Here is a 20,253-nt window from a genome sequence, read left to right as displayed (position 1 = left end):
GAACCCAGGGCCTCAGGCATGCAAGGCACATGCTCTACCACTGAGCCACCTTCCCAGCCCTATAGGAATTATCTTAGCTTCTTCTATAGGTAATATATTAAACAAGACAAATAATTGGATTGGATTTGACAAGTGATACTTTATTATCAGATGCCAAAGATATCTTTTTTGTTTTTTTGGTAATCATCAAAATATCATCATCAGATTCTCCAGTTGAACATGACGTGATTTGTTTTTCTATGGTTTGAAGTGGGAATTGCTTTTAAATATAGTGCTCAAATGAAAACTAGCAAGTAACACTACAAAACATTACTCACAGAAACTAGAATGAAGGCTGTTATACAAGGAAAATTTTGTTTAGTGGTTGTAATTGTTTTTGTTGTTGTTGTTTCTTGTTGCTGAGGTTTGAACTCAAGGACTTGCACTTACTCAGCTAGTACCATACCACTTGAGCCAATCGCCTGTCTGGCTTTTTTAAAATTGTTACTATGAAGGTAATATGTAGAAGGATTACAGTACATTACGTAAGTCAGGTAATGAGTACATTTTTTTGTGTGTGAAATTTATGTAATCACTTAATCTCAGAAAAAGAATAGGAACCATTTGGGGTAGTCATCAGAATAGCATTTAAACTTCTATAAAATACTAAACAAGATTACTAGAGGTGTGACTGTCAACAGCAATTATCTTTTTTGGGGGGAAAGGTCTGGTCGTGGGGCTTGAACTCTGGGCTTGGGCGCTGTCCCTCAGCTCTTCAACTCAAGGCTGGCACTCTACCACTTGAGCCCCAGGGTCACTTCCAGTTTTCTGGTGGTTAGATTGGTGATAAGAGTCTCAGGGACTTTCCTTTCCTGGGCTGGATTTGAACCTTGATCCTCAGATCTCAGCCTCCTGAGTAAAGAGGATTACAGGTGTGAACCACCAATGCCCTGGTTACTCAGGAGGCTGAGCTCTGAGGATGGTCCTTGGATGCCAGCCCAGGCAGTAAAGTCTATGAGACACTTATCTCCACTGAAACTTAAAAAAAAGCCAGAAGTGCAGCTGTGGCTCAAGTGTTACACCAGCCTTGAACAAGAAGGTCGGTCAGGGACAGAGCCTAGGTCCTGAGTTCAAGTCCCTGAATCAGCACCCAAAAAAAAGGAGGGGGGTTTTAATAGATCTAAGTTTATTATAGATCAGCAGCTTATTTCAGAACAGAGATGTTCAGTTTCACTAGCTAGATCCCTTGAGTTGAGCTAGCTAAAAGTACTACCTCTGATTTACTGTAGAAACATTCTCTGTTAATTTTAACATGTTAAAACTCCAAATGGTTTAGCAAATCAGACTAAACTAGTTAAGTTTGGAATGCAGTCTGTTGAAGCATATTTAAAACTATGTGCACCCAGTTAAGAGAGTGATAAATTGCTATGGTAAACAAAAATATGAAAAGATAAGCCAGAAAAAGGTCAACAATTCAAATTTAAATGAAATTATGAAATATTAAGACAGAAAGAATAAGTTAGTCTGGAGGAAGAATGGTTAGAGAGTGATATAGTGAAAAGATCACAGGGATCAAAACAAATCTAGATTTGAAATAGAACTGCTACCACCAGGTTATTTTTACTTCTGTTTGTATCTAGTTGCTCTATCTTACAGTCATGTTTCCTTGAGTAGCATTTCTGCTCTAGTTCAGAGGCCACTGATAAACCCAACTGCCTTCAGATATTTTTTTTTTGTTGGTTGTGGGGCTTGAACTCAGCCTGGGCGCTGTCCCTCAGCTCTTCAGCTCAAGGCAAGCTCTCTACCATTTGAGCCACATCAACACTTCCCGTTTTCTGGTGGTTAATTGGAGATAAGAATCTCTTGGGCTTTTCTGCCCTGCCTGGCTTTGAACCAGATCGCAGCCTCCTGAACAACGAGGATTACAGTGAGCCATCAGCACCCAGCTTGCCTTCAAATTTTTAAATTCTTTATAAATATTGTATAATTTAGTTCACTTACACTCATATCAATGTGTTAACAATCCAAAATATGGAGGTTTTTAAAGGACTTTGTTTCTGGTTTGATACTACCTTTATTCTTAAAAATCTTATTTCCACAATTTCTACTGACTGCAGGAAAAGGCTGATTTGATTGTGTTCTCAGGAAAGATTGAAAGAAAGCCAGCCTTTCCTTAAAGTGTGTGTGCACACTCAAAGTGTGCATCAATATTGGGATTTGAACTCAGGGTTTTGTGCTCTTACTTGAATTTTTTTTTTGGGGGGGGGTGATCGATTCAGAGCCTGGATGCTGTCCTTGAGCTCAAAGCTAGTGCTCTACCACTTGAGCCCCAGCAGCACTTTTGACATGTTTTTGGGAGTTTTTGTTTTGTTTTAGAGTAGACATTCTTCTGATAGTTTAATTGATAAAACTCTTATGGACTGCTGGACTGGCTTTGAACCAGAATCCTCAGATCTTAGCCTCCTAATTAGCAAGTAGGACTGGGAGGGTAGCTCAGTGGTAGAGCGCTTGCCTAATTAGCAAGTATTACAGCTTCCAACATCTGGCTTACTTCACTATTTGATCACTAAAATGTTTTTCAGCCAAGGCAAAGGCTTTTATAAAGATTATACTAATACTTTTTTGTTGTTCTTGGTCCTGGGGGCCTGGGCGCTGTCCCTCAGCTCTTTAGCTGAAGGCTAACACTCTACCACTGGAGCCACAGCACCACTTCCCGTTTCCTGAGTGATTTATTGGAGATAAGAGTCTCACAGCCTTTCCTGGCCAAGCTGGCTTTGAACATGATCCTCAGATCTCAGCCTCCTGAGTAGCTAGGCTTACAGGCGTGAGACACCATGGGGCAGGCACTAATACTTTTTTTTTTTTTTTGATACTACTGGAATTTAACTGAGGTACTCAGACTTGCTAGGCATAAACTACCATTTTAGCCACATCCCAGTCCTTTTGTTGTGATTTGTTTTTCAGATAGTGTCATAATTTTATATGACACTTGCAACACAATTCTCCCAAGTAGCTGGTACCACAGGTGAACACCCACTCCCTGCTTATTTTTGAGATAGGTCTGGCTAACTTTTATACTTTTTTTCTAGGTTAGGCTCAAACTGCAACCCTCCTGTGTCAGCCACCATGCCTAACTACTATACAGATAATTTTTGAGGAAATACTTTTTTTTTTTTTTTTTTGGTTATGGGGGCTGAACTCTGGGCCTGGGCACTGTCCCTCAGCTCTTCAGCTTTTCAGCTCAAGGCCACAGCGCCACTTCTGGCTTTTTCTGCTTAGGTGGTGCTGAGGAATCAAACCCAAGGCCTCATGCATGCAAGGCAAGCACTCTACCACTGAGCCCCAGCCCCAAGGAGGAAAATACTTTTTGAACACAGTGGGCCCTTTTTACATGTTATATTTATTATTCCTGTTTATTTCTAATGCCTTTTACCAATCAGAAAATGTATAACTTCCGAAAGGTTATAATAACTGACATAGGGCTGAGAAGGTGGCTCAGAGCTGAAGGTGATGAGCTGAAGAGCTGAGGGACAGCGCCCAGGCCCAGAGTTCAAGCCCCACGACTGACCCACCCCCCTTACCCCCCCCCAAAAAAAAAAGATAAATAAGATAATGACTCTCTTAGTTTTCTATAGGACCATATTTAAGCAAATTAGCACCACAAGTATACCTGTGGCTTGCTAAGTCTGGCTCTGTATTTGTTCCAGGGGAGCATAGAAATAATTGCTGTACAACTTGCAGGAGGAGGTGGGACAAGGGGAAAGTTGCAGAAAAACAAGGGAAGGGATAACAAGTTGGACAAGAAATGTACTTATTACCTTATGCAACTATAACCCCTCTCTCGATACATCACCTTGGCAATAAAAAAATAAGAATAAAAGATGGGAAGTTGGCTCAGTGGTAGAGCGCTTGCCTTGCATGCCTGAGACCCTGGGTTCGATTCCTCAGCACCACATAAGCAAAAAAGAAAAAAACCCAGAAGTGGCGCTGTGACTCAAGTGGTAGAGCGCTAGCCTTGAGCTAAAGAGCTGAGGGACAGCACCCAAGCCCAGAGTTTAGGCCCCATGGCCAGACCCCCCCCCCAAAAAAAAAGATAATTGCTGTTGAGAGTCACACCTCTAGTAATCATATTTAGTATTTTACAGAAGTTTAAATGCTATTCTGATGACTATCCCAAATGGCTCCTATTCTTTTTCTCTGAGATTAAGTGATTACATAAATTTCACAATATTGTAGGATAGTGATACTTAGTTAAAGTCACAAACACATTTTAACTTTCACAAGGCACATTGTCATTATTATGGTCTGTAAAGCTTATGGACTTTACAAACTTTGACACTACAGCTATTTTTTCCAAATTGGGTGATATGTACATTTTTTTCCTTTTGCTTAGTGTAAGCTGTTCCCTCTTAGAGTCTCTCTCATTTCTATTCTTAATGTAAGTATAAAGCGTCTAGCTATTCCATACAATACCCTAAGTACTTTTGGCCTGTGCTATTTTTAGTATAGTACATTATTGAATACAAGTCCATAGGTCCCAGAAAGAATACCCCCCCCCTCATTTAAGTAGTTTCTATCCTACAATCATATTTAGTAGATTCTTGGCCAATTCTGGAAAGTAGTTGCCAGTGTTAGATATTCTGAGAGAAGTTAGACTCTAGGTAATACCTTCTGGCGTATGGTAGATTTAGCAGGTAGAAAGAGAAAAGGCAATATAAAGAAAGATAGGCTAAGCCAGGCGCTGATGGCTCACACCTAAAATCCTAGCTATTCAGAAGGCTGAGATCTGAGGAAGCCAGTCTGAGGAGGAAAGTCCAGGGGAATCTTATCTCCAATTAACTCAAAAAGCCAGAAATAGCACTGTGGCTCAAGTGGTAGAACTCTAGCCATGAGCAAAAGAAGGTTAGGGACAGTATCCAGACCCAGAGTTCAAGCCCTAAGACTGGCAAAAAAAAGAAGAAAAAGGAAGATACGCTTATAATTTTTTTGACTCATTGAAATAAGTAAAGGGATAAAACCAACAAACCAGAAAGTTTTAGAGCTTAATAGGCACTGTTACATTGGTTGTGGGGTATTTTTTGTTTGTTTGCTTATTTGTTTTAAGATTTAAAACTAATTTTTATTTAATTTTAGACCATCTCCACCGAGAGAAATGCATAGATTTCTTAATATAACCAAATCTAACTTTTAAAAAATCCTAATTAAAATGACATGTTCCGGTATTCTCACCAAATAGAAGATGAGAATTCCCAGAGAATAACATTAAGCATATGACTTGCAACAAACCATATGCAGAACATTGGCTCATTGTCAGGTTGCCAGAGTCTTATTGGAAGACAAAGTCCCCAGTTTTACCACATAAGAAAAGTTTCCATAACTCAATCATTGAACTTGAGTACTGGGGGATGGGTTTGGCTGGAACAGGGACTTTTTGCCAGATACAGAATGTTCCATGTTCTTCTTTGCTGTTTTCTATTTCTGAGTTAACTTGGTGTTTGACCTTATCATAGGGCTTGCCTATGGCAAGAGTGATCATTTTAACTGTAACTTAAGTGTTTGAATCTTGTTCCTCACTCTATGGAAAATGGTCGGAATGAGCTGTAAACATTTGAACCTGGACTTCTATAGAAAGAAAATCCTTTTACTTTAAAATATTTTATGTGCCTATTCTCTTTAGCATTGATCATTATGAAATAATCAGGAAAGGTTATAAAAGTACAGGCTTCATTTATTTTTAGTATCTGAAAAAGGATACACTAGGGTTAACACCCTAGCTACTGAGACTCAGTTGTACACTGATTTTAATTTAACCTCTACAGTTTAAGGAAACTTCTCATAGTAATGTTAGATTATATACCTTTTTTCCCCACCTATCAGGCTGGAACTTGAAAAAGCTTTGCTTTTCTCACTTACGTCTAGAGCTCTAGCATTTGAGCCATACCTCCAGTCCAGCTTCTTGGTTGGCTAATTAGATAGAGTCTCTTAGATTTTTCTGCTCGGGCTAGCTTTAAATCTCCATCCTAGGATCTCATCTTCATGGCTGTGAAGGTGGCTTAGTGGTAGAGTGTTTCCTAGCTTGCATGACGCTCTGGGTTTGATTCCTCCTTACCACAATAAACAAAAAAAGCCAGAAGTGGTACTGTGGCTCAAGTGGTAGAGTGCTAGCCTTGAGCAAAAGAAGCTCAGGAAATTAGGAAATAGCTCTTGACCATAATTGGAACATTTCATTAGAATTGTAAAAACTAAAACCAAGATACTATCCTGGATTATGTGCAATTGTAGGGTAAAGGGAAAGATAAGCCACTGTCATTCCTGACACATTTTATTTCATTAATAGGTGAATACACTGTGGGTTTTAGACTGTCGGGAAAACTGAGGATAGAGCAGGCCAAGTGGAGGCCCCAAGTTTAATCCCTAGTAGTAAGGGTAAAATACTAAACTAGAGATGGGAAATTTTAAAAAATAAAGAAAAACTAAAACAAGGAAATTTACATTTAGTAGCTATCTTTAGTGTTGGATACTTTCCATAAGTTTGTATTTAATATGTAGTGCTTGTGAGGTACTACCATTGAGTAGGTAGAGAATCCAGAGCACTGAGAACTTAGTTTCATTAAGTGGTAAGAGAAAAGCCTGGTGTATTGCCGGGAGCTGGTACCTCATGCTTGTAATCCTAGCTACTCAGGAGGCTGAGATCTGAGGATCACAGTTCAAAGCCAGCCTGGGCAGGAAACTCCGCGAGACTCTTATCTCCAATAAACCACCAGAAAACCAAAAGTGGCACTGTGGCTCAAGTGGTAGAGTGCTCACCTTGAGCTGAAAAGCTGAGGAACAATGCCAAGGCCCAGAGTTCAAGCCCCAGGACCGACAAAAAAAAAATTAAGGAAAAAAAAAGTCAAGCCTGGGGTAAAGATTCTAAGATGCTTGAAGCTAGAGATTTGGGCTAGAGTAACAATCTCAAACAGTTGCTGTGTAAACCGGGGTTAGTTACTACCACCAGTACTGTAGTAGAGACAAACCTACTAGCTCCTATGCTGTAGGTTTAAACACTTTCTCTGCTGACACCCCTGTAGGTCAAGTGTCTTAAGGGCAGGAAAGGCAACTTTTTTCTCTTAATTGTCTATTTTCATGGAGGGTTTTTCTATTTAACTAGTCCTTGAAATAACATTATTTTTAGGTAAAATTGAATTCTAGTAATTATTGTCATGGGGGGGGTCCACTTATGATGATCATATGATCATGTCATTTTCAGTGACCTCATGACAGTAAGCTTCATGCTGTCTTACCTTAAATTTAAAATTCTGTAGACTACTCATTGTTCTTGACCTTCAGGTCTGTGTGGGTCCCTATTACTGATATTTTTTCATTCTGATAACTCAATGTATCTTCATGTCAGCCTCAGCTCTGTTTATAAAAAGCTGCCAACGCTGGGTGCTGGTGATTCACACCTATAATCCTAGTTACTCAGGAAGCTGAGATATGAGGATATGAGGGTCATGGTTTGAAGCCAAATCCAACAGGAAAGGCCTTGAGACTAGTATCTCCAATTAACCACTAAAAAAGCTGGAAGTGGAATTGTGGCACCAGTGGTAGAGCTCTAATCTTGAGCAGAAAAGCTCAATGACAGAGCCCAGACTCTTGAGTTCTCAAGTCCAACACACACACACACACTCACTCACTCACTCACTGCCAGGAGACTGTCAATTGCTGAAAGCGAAATCAACTGACCCTTCTTCCCTCCCCCCTCCCCCCCCACCCCCGGTCTTGGGCCTTGAACTCTGGGCACTGTCACTATGTTCCCTTTTGCTCAAGACTAGCACTCTGCTACTTGAGCTACAATACTACTACTTCCGACTTTTCCTGTGATTCATTGGAGGTAAGAGTTTCACAGACTTTCCTGCTCCTGTGGCTTCAAACCACAATCTTCACATCTCCTGAGTAGCTAGGATTACAGCCACCAGAATCGAGTCTTTTTGGGCAGCTGAGCAGTTTACACTCTTATAACTTTAGGCTCCTTAATTAACACAAATGTCTGCTTGTCTTCTATTGCCCAAGTCTGCATTGTGAAATGAGGTTTTGTGTTATGGAGCTGCTTTTCAGTGATACCATATTGGTCTGGGAATGTAGCTTAGTGGTAGAGTGCTTGCCTGGCATGTATGAAGCCCTGGGTTCAATTCCTCAGTACCACATAAACAGCAAAAAAGGCCAGAAATAGAGCTGTGGCTCAAGTGGTAGAGCGCTAGCCTTGAGCACAGAGAGGCTCAGGGACAGAGCCCAGCCCCTTAATTCAGGCCCCACAACCAACAAAAAAGAAAGAAAGAAATAGAAAACAACTCCAGGCTAGGTCATGGCTCAAGTGGTAGAGTGCTTACTTACCTAGTGTGTGCAGGACTTTGGGTTCAATCCTAGATATCACAAAGAAAGAAAAAGAAAGCAATTCTGAATGTTCAAAAGCAAAGGCAATTGCAAATTCTTTGTCTGTCATGGGGCTTGAACTCTGGGCCTGAGCGCTGTCCCTGAGCTCGTCAGCTCAAGGCGACAAGCTCTACCATTTGAGCCATAGTGCCACTTCCAGTTTACTGGTGGTTAATTGAGAGAAGAGTATCACAGACTTTCCTGCCTGGGCTGGCTTTGAACCATGATCCTCAGATCTCAGCCTCCTGAGTAGTTAGGATTACAGGCAAGATCCACCGGCACCCGGCTGCAAATTCTTTTTTTTTTTTTTTTGGTCAATCGTGGGGGCTGAACTCTGGGCCTGGGCGCTGTCCCTCAGCTCTTCAGCTCAAGCTAGCGTTCTGCCACTTAAGCCACTTCCAGCACTTATTTTTTTTTTTTTTTGTTGGCTGTGGGGCTTGAACTCTGGGCCTGGGCGCTGTGTTTCTTTCCCTCCATCTCTAATTTCCTTCCTCCAGCACCACTTCCAGTTCTCTGGTGGTTTATTGGAGATAGGAGTCTCACAGTCTCTCCTGCCCGGGCTGGCTTTGAACCGTGATCCTCAGATCTCAGCCTCCTGAGTAGCTAGGATTACAGGCGTGAGCCACCAGCGCCCGGCCCAGCACTTCTTATATAGTGCTGATGAATTGAACCCAGGGCCTCATGCATGGGAGGCAAGCACTCTACCACTGAGCCAACTTCCCAGCCCCTGCAAATTCTTTTGTTACCAAAATATGTTGTAAGGCAATAGTAAACCATATACCTGAAGTTTCTGCAGAAAGCAGTGGTCTTCTGTGTAGGTAACAAAGGCTATCATGTGTTTGTATGCCACTCAGTTTACAATGAACTAAATGAGTACATAAAAGATTTAAAGTATGAAAGGGGCACAGATATAAATGGAATTCAAGATGTTTTAATCCCAGGTCCTTACATTGAATCACAACGAACTTAATGTTAGCCAGAGATTTATTCTAAACATGTATATGTGAGGAAACACTAGATTTTTCCATGCAATACATAATTTTTGAATTTTGTTTTATATTGAGATGCTTTCCAAGATCCTAACTATAAAGGAACTTGATTTGGGCAGGCTACCACATATAAAATCCAATAACCAGTTTTCTCTTCCAGTATCAGCTTCAGAGATTCCATTCTGTATCCAGTTAAGTGATAAATATAAAATACTTGCATTCTAATCACACAAAATTACTAGACTTTATTTTTACCAGATGAATCATAAATTTTCAGAGCTGGGTATGACTGAGGGTAAAATGCTTGTTTAATGGCATGCTCAAGGCTCTTGATTCAGTTTCTAGTACTGAAGGGAAAAAAATGTATATGTCCCTTTTTTTTTTTTTTTTCTTTTTAACTCTTGAGACCAGGACTGCAAGAAATGGCCATTAGAATCTTCAGAAAGAGCCCAGAATAAGCTGCCACCTTTTCTGAGCAGTCTCCTCAGGAAGACAGTTTCATGTAGCGGGCAATCTGTCAGAGTTGAATCAGGCCTAGGGTCAGAGATCCATTCTGAGTCACTATGACCAGAGCTGTAGAATTGGTTGGTCCCCAAGGAAACTGGTGGCTAAATACTGTGAGAACCTTTATCAGACAGGAAATGACAACTCATTAAAATACTAACCGTTAAGCCTATTTAGATCACTGCCTGGGGAGTGGGGAGAAAAATTTAACCCTGTGATGACTAAATGGACACATTTCTAAAAACAGGTTTATTTGCAAAGCTTTTTTAGCAAGAAAGGGGATTGCCATTTTTTTTTTCTTTGTTGGTCATGGGGCTTGAACTCTGGGCCTGGGTGCTGTCCCTCAGCTCTTCAGCTCAAGGAAAGTACGCTACCACTTGCCATAGTTCCACTTCGGGTTTTCTGGTCCTTTATTGGAGATAAGAGTCTCACAGACTTTTCCTGCCCGGGCTGGCTTTGAACTGTGATCTTCAGATCTCAGCCTCCTGAGTAGCTAGGGTTACAGGCATGAGCCACTGGCGCCTGGCTTTTTTTTTTTTTTTGTATAGGAAAAAAAAGCCAACAGCCTATAATGATAGTTGGACCTAAAAATAGGTCCTACTTTTACCCTTAACATTCATTCTCTTCAGAAGAGCCTGTTAGCTTCAGTTTGAAGAGAACCGTTTTAGCTAGCATGGTGATACATGTCTGTAAGACTGTCATTCAGAAAGCTGGGCCAGGAGGATCAAGAGTTCTAGGCAATCTGAGATCCATCATCTGAAAGAGGAAAAAAAAATTAAAAACAGGAAGAGGAAGAGGGACATTTTTTATGCTCCTAGGTCAAATCTCAGAAGAATTCTCTGGTACCAGAGGATAAACTGATGTATTGATTTACACCCATTAGCCCTTGTTTAATTCTTAAAGCTTTGATACATCTTTTAATTAAAAGTTTTAATTGCTGGCATAGGGTTTCTGTCTATTGAGGTTTTGCCCTATCCAGACTCTGCAAAGTCTCTTTCTAAGCAGGGCATGGGTGGCTTTCTACTATAGTCCTAGCTATTCAATAAGCTGAGGCCTGGAAGATTGCAGTTTGAAGCCAGCCAGGACAGAAAAGGCTGCAAGGAGGTTCTCCCTCCAATTAACCAGCAAAATGCTGGACTAGAGGCATGGCTCATGTGACAAAGCAAAAAAGCCAAGCCAACTAAGATCTTGAAGCCCTGAGTTCAAAGTCTGTTACTTTGCATACATGCATACACACACTTTTTTTTTTTTTTTTGTCAGTCGTGGGGCTTGAACTCTGGGCCTGGGCGCTGTCCCTCAGCTCTTCAGCTCAAGGCGAGCGCTCTACCACTTGAGCTACAGTGCCACTTACACACACTTATAAAAGGCTCTTTCTCTATAGTCCTTTATTAGAAAGAGGAGAAAAAAGGAGATATACAGCTTGCATTTTGCAGAAACTCTCTCTCCTTTTTCTCTTTTTTTAGGTATATTGCCTAACAGTCTTATGTTTATTTGTCCTGCTATCTAAGCCTTAAAAGGTATTTTAGGGCTAGGAATATCACTCAGTGGTGTATGCAGTGCTTTCCTAGCATATACAAGACTCTGGGTTCTATCACCAGCACTTTAAAAAAAAATGATTTCCTTGTTTTGTTTTGAGACAGAATCTCACAATGTATCCCAGACTGGCCTGGAGCACTTAATCTTTAACTTTCTTTTTTTTTTTTTTTTGTCAATCATGAGGGCTGAACTATGGGCCTGGGTGCTATCCCTCAGCTCTTCAGCTCAAGGCTAGCACCCTACCACTTGAGCCATAGTACTATGTCCAGCTTTTTTCTTTTCTTTTCTTTTTTTTTTTTGGTCGGTTGTGGGGCTTGAACTCTGGGCCTGGGCGTTGTCCTTCAGCTCAAGGCTAGCACTCTTGAGCCACAGTACCACTTCCGGCTTTTTTCTTTTTGCTTAAAGAAGAAAAAACCTACCTGACTGGAAAAATACAAATAATCATGACAAGTATCTTCAGATAGCAAGACTGAATTTAATGGCTCTGTGAAGGAGCAGAAATTCAAATATGTTTTTAATATGTGGTGAACCAACCTGCTTGAGACACAATTGAAAGGAGTCCCTTGACAAACAGGAATAATAATGACCCATGGATTCTAGCATGCTTGGAATGGGTGTGTGCGCTGTATTAACCAACAAAGGAGAATTTACCATTGTGAAAAACAGGAATAATCACTCCACCCACTCTGTATACAACCTCTGCCAATTGTATTGCTTCCTGGTGAAGATTTTCTGGCTATGAGAACAGAAAGTAATGCAAACCTTTATGAGGAAATAAGAAGAAAGTTTAAAATACAAATTTTATTCAGATAAGTGATTTCTAGAAGCACAATAGTGTGTGTATTTAAAAACAAAAAAACTGTAGCCCAGTGCCGGAGGCTCATGCCTGTCAGCCCCGGGGGCTGGGAAGGTGGCTCAGTGGTAGAGCGCTTGCCTTGCATGCATGAGGCACTGGGTTTGATTCCTCAGCACCAAATAAGCAAAAAGAAAAAAGCCGGAAGTGGCGCTATGGCTCAAGTGGTAGAGCACTAGCCTTGAGCTGAAGAGCTGAGGGACAGCGCCCAGGCCCAGAGTTTAGGCCCCATGACCGGACCTAAAAAAACAAAAAACAAAGCCAGCTAGGGCAGGAAAGTCCGTGAGACTCTTATCTCCAACAAACCACTAGAAAACTGGAAGTGGTGCTGTGGCTCAAGTGGTATAGCACTCACCTTGAGCCAAAGAGCGCAAGGACAGCACCCAAGCCCAGAGTTCAAGCCCCACAGACCAACCAAAAAAAAAAAGTAGAAGAAAGTGAAGCTGTGGTTTAAGTGATAGAGTGCTAGCCTGGAGCACAAAAGCTCAGGGACATCCAAAAAAGAAAAAGAAAAAAAAACTGAGAAGTATAGGAAGCCATAGATTTTGTTTGCAAATCAGTCAGGCTTCTTGACATACTTCTGTCCAATATTCCTTTGAGTGGATTTTTAACCATAACTAAATTTGCCAATTCTTTCCTTGGTGCTAGTCCTTAGGCCTCAGCTCTGGGCCTGGGTACTCTTTCTTCTCCACTTCTGGCTTTTTGGTGGTTAATTGGAAAAGAGTCTCACAGACTTTCCTGCCCAGACTGGCTTTGAACCACAATCCTCTGATTTTAGCTTTCTGAGTAGCTAGACTTTTAGGTGTGAGCTACCAGCACCCAGAAGGAAACTTTTTTAACAATTTTTGTTTGTTTTCCTGAATATTTTTTTTAATTTTGTCTCTTTTTAAAAATCTCTAACAGGGCTGAGAAAGTGGTTTAGTGGTAGAATGTGGTTTACTGCTAGAATGCTTGCCTAGTATGCATGAAGACCTAGGTTCGATTCCTCAGTACAACATAAACAGAAAAAGTCGGAAGTGGTGCTGTGGCTTAAGTGGTAGAGTGCTAGCTTTGAGCCTGGGACAGTGCCCAGGCCCTGAGTTTCAAGCCCTAGGACTGGGAAAAACAAAACAAATCTCTAACAATGATGGGAACTTCTGTAATCCTAGCTAACCAGGAGTCTGAGATCTAAGGATGGAGGTGGTTCAAAGCCAGCCCAGGCAGACAAATCAAAGAGACCCCCAATTAACTAACAAAAAAATATGGGGCTCAAGTGGTACAATACCAGCTTTGAGGGGAAAAGCGAAGCAAAAGTGCAAGTCCTTGGGTTCAAGCCCCAGTATAGGCATTAAAAAAAAAAGAAAAAATGTTGGAGCTGGGAAGGTGGCTCAGTAGTAGAGTACCTGCCTTGTATGCATGAGACCCTGGGTTTGATTCCTCAGTACCACATAAACAGAAAAGGCTGGAAGTGGCTCAAGTGTTAGAGCACTAGTCTTGAGCTGAAGAGCTGACCCAGAGTTCAAGCCCCACTACCCAAAAAAAGAAAAAGAAAAATGTTTCTAGAGTTCAATTTTTTTCTTTTGATAGTTTTGGTTAAAATCTACAATAAGTGTTGTCTGGTTCTTCTTCGTTCCCTCAAGAAAAATTAAAATTTTTTCTAATATTTAGGTCTTTGTTCTTTCCCTTAATGACCATCCCTTAAGGATAACTTTGGCATCCTTGGTAATTTAAAATGATGACAGTATTAGATAAGGTTGAGTAAATTGACTAATGGAAAGCTTTTTATTAAAATTCTTTATTAGTGTACATTAGTTGCACTAAGAACTTTCATTACATTTCCATACATGCATACAAAGTACCCATCAACTTCACCCCCTCTACCACTTTCCCCTGTCCTCTACCCCCTTTCTTCATAAAACAATTCCTATAGGTTTCATTGTTCTGTTTGCACATATGCTTCAACCATTGTACAAATACTTCAACCATAATCATCTTCTCCATTTACCCTCTCTCCTCTGTATAGCTGCCCCCAACAGAAACAGTCTTAAACTGGATCTTTCGGGGCATGTATGTTACTATAATTTATTTTATACTCATGTTATTTATTGCTAATGTAAATATATGAGCTACTGGCATTTCTATCTGTATTACATGTTTTTTTAAGTTACTCTAACTGCTAAGGAAAATCTCTCTTCTGAGAAAACTTCCTGTTGTTGCTCCTTTGTAGTTAGAGTCATTACTGGTAAACAGTAACACAGTTCAGACACAGCTCTGGTGTGCCAGTAACATAAAGCAACTTAGGAGTCATTGAGACCTCACTACCCTTCTAGGTCTCCTGTTATCATCCTCACTGCTTCCCCTTTCCTTTATTTCTCCTCAAGCGTTTTTGCACATCCTACAAGTACTCATTAAAGTACATTTTAGAGCATTTCATCTCACACTGATCTGTCCTTTCTCCTTCCAGTTCTTTTAATGTTTATTTCCTGTACCAAAATAGTTAATCTTGAATTGTACATTCCTTTGTTCACAGATTGAGGTGGGGGGGGGAGATTTTGAATTCCCATAATGATTTTAAGTTCTTTTGTGCAGAAGCTATTTTTCGTACTACTTTGGGTTTTATTCCATAGCATGAATACCAACTAGGGTCTCCTTAATGTATCTTGTGGTGGAAGATCAAAGCAAAGGACTGGGAATGGGGCTGAGTGGTAGAGTGCTTGGCTAGCAAGCATGAAATCCTGGGTTTGACTCCTTCATACCATATACACAGGAAAAGCTGGAAGTGGCCCTGTAGCTCAGGTGCTAAAGTGCTAGCCTTCAGCAGCACAGAGAGGCTCAGGGACAGTGCTAAGTTTTTCTCTTTTATTCCTCTGCTTTGTAAAAAATGTAAAAATCAATCCAGATTCAAAATCTGGAGCCTACTTGTCCTAGGAAAAAAAATCAACTTAAATTGATTCAGTATACCTTTAGGGAAAGCTTTAGGCACTTCTGGAAATGCTTCTGGCCCAAGGGAAGAGATTGGACTTACTTGCCTTTTTGCCATAGTGTGACAAATGAGAAAATAAAGATATTTTGATTTTCTAGGTTGTCCTTAGTTACCTCTTTTATAAAATGGCTGCAATATATCTATAACAGGTGCCTGATAGCTGCAGTTGCCCAACCGGTTTAACTGCACTGCCCCCACATATGCTGGGTGAGAGAGCTCCAAGTACAGCTCTTATCAAAGATCTCTGTCCAGGTCATCTCAGAACAAGTTGTTTAGTAATGTACAGGAGTTCCAGTGCAAACCATGTACCATAAACCACGAAATGATTCAAGGTCCATAGTTCCTCTTTGTTCCTTTGTTAATCACTGACTTCTGACTAGGGGGAGGTGCCTCCCAAATTTGCTAATGCATTCTTTTTGGATAAGGATGACGCACAGATTGTCCTAATAAGGACTTAGATTGAGAAAGCACCTCCCCCTCTGAGAAGATGGGACGAGTTGGAGAGAGGGCGGGCAGTTTCTTTTTTAACTAGGGATGACACAACCATAAGTCATTTCCTTATTAATCGGTTCAAACCAGTTCTTACAGGAACTGGTGGTGATAAATGTGAGACTTCTGAGAAGTCATTCATTTTATTCTTTGTGCAGCCCCCAGTGTGCTCTGAAGGCTCTGTTGGCTTCACTCTTGAGCACTCTTGTGCTTTAGTAGTGGCTTCTCACTGCAGCTTTTAGTTCCTCTCAGATGTCAGAGGTTTTCCTACTTTAAGGAGCTGTTTAAACGAAGCATTTTTCATCTACTAAAAAGAGTTCATGGGATTTTGACAAGGATTATTTTATATATTTTGTTCCTCTTTTTTTAATCCAGTTTCTGCTTTTTTGAGTCCAGGTGGTAAGTGGGTTTTCTTTAATATCTATCTCTCCTGCCTTTCTTCCCAAATGTATCCTTTCCTGGGCTACTGTGCCCTGCCTCCAGTGCTGTCCCGGGCATCGGTCCTTCTCTGCAGAAGCCATTCCAGGAATACCTGGAGGCTCAGCGCCAGAAGCTTCACCACAAAAGAGATGTGGGCACCCCACAGGTGAGAATTTGCTCTTGAGTTCTTCTCCCCCTAGGCAGTCCCAGATTGAAATTGGGTTCTTGGCTCTCACATTTTTAGGCAGATAGAGTGAAGTTTGCTTGGCTGTTTCTTAACAGAGGCTGTGGCATCGTGAATGCACTTAACTCTCTACTGGGAAATCTGTTCTAATCCATACCAAAAAAAAAAGAGAAAGTTAATTACTTTTCTGAGTATCTTCCAAAAACAACAGTAGAGGCAGTAGAAAAAAAATAACAGTTCCATTCTGTTATGTGAAATGAATTATTGCCTTGATCTTAACTGATTTATCAGATACACGTCTCTGCTTGATTAAATTAAAGTGTTAAAATTTGGAATGTTTAAATAACAAAATACTTGATTTAGGTAACTTAAATATCTGCCTATGCTGCTTTTTGTTTCTCTTGTGAGAAAATAATCATTTCAGTTTGTTTCCAAATAAATCAAGGCTCCTCTTATAAAGTTGAACTTTAAGACTTTAACTTTAACCAAGAAAGCTTTTTTTATAAACAGTTCTGTGACTGTAGGAAGTAAGCAAATGCCTGAAATGGGAAACTTGAAGGAAGCAGTTGCTTTTTAATGGCCTTAACACTCTTCACTTGGCCCTTTGCTGCCCTCACTTGTCCATAAACAACTAAGTTATATCTTAACTCCCAATACTGAAACAAAACTGCTTAGCTGTCCTGACAACTGCTTTGCAACATAACTACTTTGCTCATAACTACTCTTGGATCATAGTAAAAGACAAAAGATGAACTCACATTTGCATTTCTCACTAAACTGTGAATCACATCTACTGTTTGCCCAACAAAGTGAAATCTTGATCATCCAAGTATATAAAAATGCCTGGCCTTAGCCTAGGTTTTTAGGTTACAAGTTTCAAGTTCTATCATTTAAAATTACTTTCCTTAAACTGTAGTAAATGGTCTCCTACTTACTGTTAAACAAATGAAGCCTTTTCATTTGAATTGTTTGCTTTTTGCTTTTCCTGCAGGGAGAAAACTGGTTATCCTGGATGTTTGAGAAATTGGTCGTGGTGATGGTGTGTTACTTTATCCTGTCTATCATTAACTCAATGGCACAAAGTTATGCCAAACGAATCCAACAGCGGTTGAACTCAGAGGAGAAAACAAAATAAGCAGAGAAGGCTTTTAACTGCAGAAATTAGGATGAGTAGGTTATGGAATGACCCATAACCAGGAAGAAAAATTCTCTTTTCCAACCTGTATCAATTTTAAAAACATTTTTCCTGAAAGCAGTTTTAAGTTCATATTTTGCACTGACATACTTTTCCTTTATGTGTTAAGGTAAGGTATCAACCCTCAATTCAATCCACATTTTTTTTAAATTAGGGTGAATGTGATGTTCAGCCACAAACTTAACAGAAACTGGCCTTCTGTATTACTTTCAAAAGGCCTACTTGGTACAATTGGAGAATACTATGTTAAATATGTCAAGCTTTTTAGGCTTGTCTCTGATTTGTTTTTTTCTAAGTCATCAAAATGTATATAAATTATATATAGATTGGATATCAGTCTTGCATGCCTATCATGGTACAATTTAATATACCATCCTACCCAAACTCCTCTCCCACCCTGGAAAAAAAAAAAGGCCATTTTATGATGCATTACACACCCTCTGGGAGATTAATCTTTAAATTTTAAAACAGTATAAGAAAAATCTGTTTGGTGTCTCACAAGTGAGTACACCATTTTTTATTCTGTATATTTAGAATGAAGTCATGAAAAAAAAAACTTTATAAAGACATCTTTGATCATTCCAAAATTGTGTTTGTTTTCTTGAGCGATATGATCTTTTTTCCCCTTCCTTTTAGCTTATATCAACTGAGGGACAACCTTGCCAAATCCAACTATTACCGGGATTTCTTAGGCTTTATTTATTTGCATGAAAGAGCCAACACCCAGTTATCTTGTTACGCTGGAACTGGACTACTGCACACTGCTAACTGACACCTCTAAGATTGGCCTAGTCTGAGGATTTGATGGTTTGTAAAACCCAAGAAACAAAAGAAAGATACTAATGTACAAATCACAGGACACTTGAAAAAAGTTACTCATTTAAAAAACACACACACCTTCTCTAATCTGTTAATTTTAGCGAATTTGTACTCCAATTTTAACACTTTTTTTTTCTTTGGGATTCTTTTTTTCTATCCATTTTGTTTAGGGAAATAAATGACTTTTTTTTCCTTTAGGAAAATTTATACTGACATTGTGTCAAAGTAGAATCGAATTGGAGATAAATTTCAACAAGCCAGAAATGCTTGGTTTGGTTATTCAAATCTTTCCTGAATGTCTGCTTGTTTTGCCTACCGTCGTGACATCTCCATGGCTGTACCACCTTGTCGGGTAGCTTATCAGACTGATGTTGACTGTTGAATCTCATGGCAACAGCAGTCGATGGGCTGTCTGACATTTTGGTATCTTTCATCTGACCATCCATATCAGTATTCTCATTCAGACATTTGGTATCATGGTTCACAATCAAAACCTGTGGTCCTTGTGTCTAATGGCACTTTTGGGTCCTTTTATGCCATGATATAGCAACATATTGAGAAGACTTTGGGGCAATAGGGATAGTCTCCATGACCATAGCTAAATAAAGTATGCTGCTTTATGGGTTTTGAAAAGGTTATTTCTTCTTAGCATGTGTGTTTTTCAAAGACTAGCATTTTAACTGTTAGTTGAGCCTACCTGAAAACCAGTACCCAAAAACTTTATTGTAGATTTACATTAAACAGCATAATTTTTTAGATTGTTTGGTGTTGGCTAAAGTCAGGGCTCCTAAACTGACTTCCAGTTGTGGTTCATCTCCTTCACCTGCATTTATTTCATGTTTGTCTAAAGAAAGGAAAGAGGAAGTAAATATAAATGGCACCATGCATACTAAATTTGGGGGGGGTATCATAAATTTGTTTCAGGTAATGTATTAGAAAATCTTTCTTAGGCTAACTGCCTTAGAGCTTCATTTGACTTAAGGTGACCACTTATTTACTGTTTCAAACTAACTTGCTTTAAAAAAAATGAAGAACAGCTCTCTTTCCTTCTGAGTATTCACTTGTGCTTCACTTGTGTGTTCCTGTTGGATTCCAGCTCGAGCAATGTGATAACCTGTCTTTTCCAGAGCTTGGTTTGTTCCCTTTTTTTCAATACTGAGGATTGAACCTACGGTTAAGTTCCCTGGGCAAGGGCTCTCCCATTTGAGTCCAGCCTATTCCTTTCTTGTGTTCACTAAGGTAAACAGAACTACATGATTCCAGAAATAAATGCACACACTAGATGGTGGAAAGCAGAGAACTTGCATGTGGATGATTTAATTATTACTCTAAATAAAAGAGGGTTTTGAAAATTCTGATTTCATCTCTACTTCATAGAAGTTTCATCTTGTGCCTTACCCATCTGTGATTTCTTATCATTTCCCATCCCAGTGATTGCTGAACAGAATACATCAGCAGTTAATATACCTAAGCACTGACCTAAAAATGGAGTCGTATCCAGTTTTCATGGATTTCTGGAGTCCTGTGCATATGTATAATGTGGAGTATGAGGCATGGAAAAAAAGGATATTTTCACTTTCATTTGGATAGTGATCACCTAGTCTCATTCTCCTAAGAATACAGAAAAACTCAGACTGGAAATGAAGTTTCTTAAATTCAGTAATCATCAAAGTGCCCAGTAATGAGTGTTCCCACACAGTCTCATCCTATGTTGAGACCCTGTATCTGTGTGCTCTGGTGTCTGGCCTTAGAACAGCATGCCACTTCTCTATGTTCACAAGGCATTCGGCTGTGACTCAGTACAAATCGTGCACTAAGCTAAAGAACCAACTACTGTCTTGTAAAGTACTACAATAAAGTGTTTAGGGGATACTACGCACTGATAAGCATGCAACAGTCCGATAAAGAAGC

General features: G+C 39.9%; 1 protein-coding gene across 1 annotated transcript in view; it reads left to right on the top strand.

The window, feature by feature from the left end:
* The window catches only part of Vmp1 (vacuole membrane protein 1), a 104,230-nt gene extending 86,120 nt beyond the window's left edge, over positions 1 to 18,110 (top strand). The window contains exons 10-11 of the mRNA XM_013013086.1: positions 16,143 to 16,310; positions 17,320 to 18,110. Coding sequence (XP_012868540.1) covers positions 16,143 to 16,310; positions 17,320 to 17,463 — 312 coding nt within the window. The 3' untranslated portion in view covers positions 17,464 to 18,110. The remainder of the gene's footprint in view (positions 1 to 16,142; positions 16,311 to 17,319) is intronic.
* The last annotated feature ends 2,143 nt before the right edge of the window (positions 18,111 to 20,253 follow it).

This window comes from Dipodomys ordii, unplaced genomic scaffold, assembly GCF_000151885.1.
Source record: "Dipodomys ordii isolate 6190 unplaced genomic scaffold, Dord_2.0 Scaffold19, whole genome shotgun sequence".
In the NCBI taxonomy this organism is placed as follows: Eukaryota; Metazoa; Chordata; class Mammalia; order Rodentia; family Heteromyidae; genus Dipodomys; species Dipodomys ordii.
The sequence above is the reverse complement of the archived record's forward strand: the minus strand, read 5'-3'. Positions and strand labels throughout refer to the sequence as shown.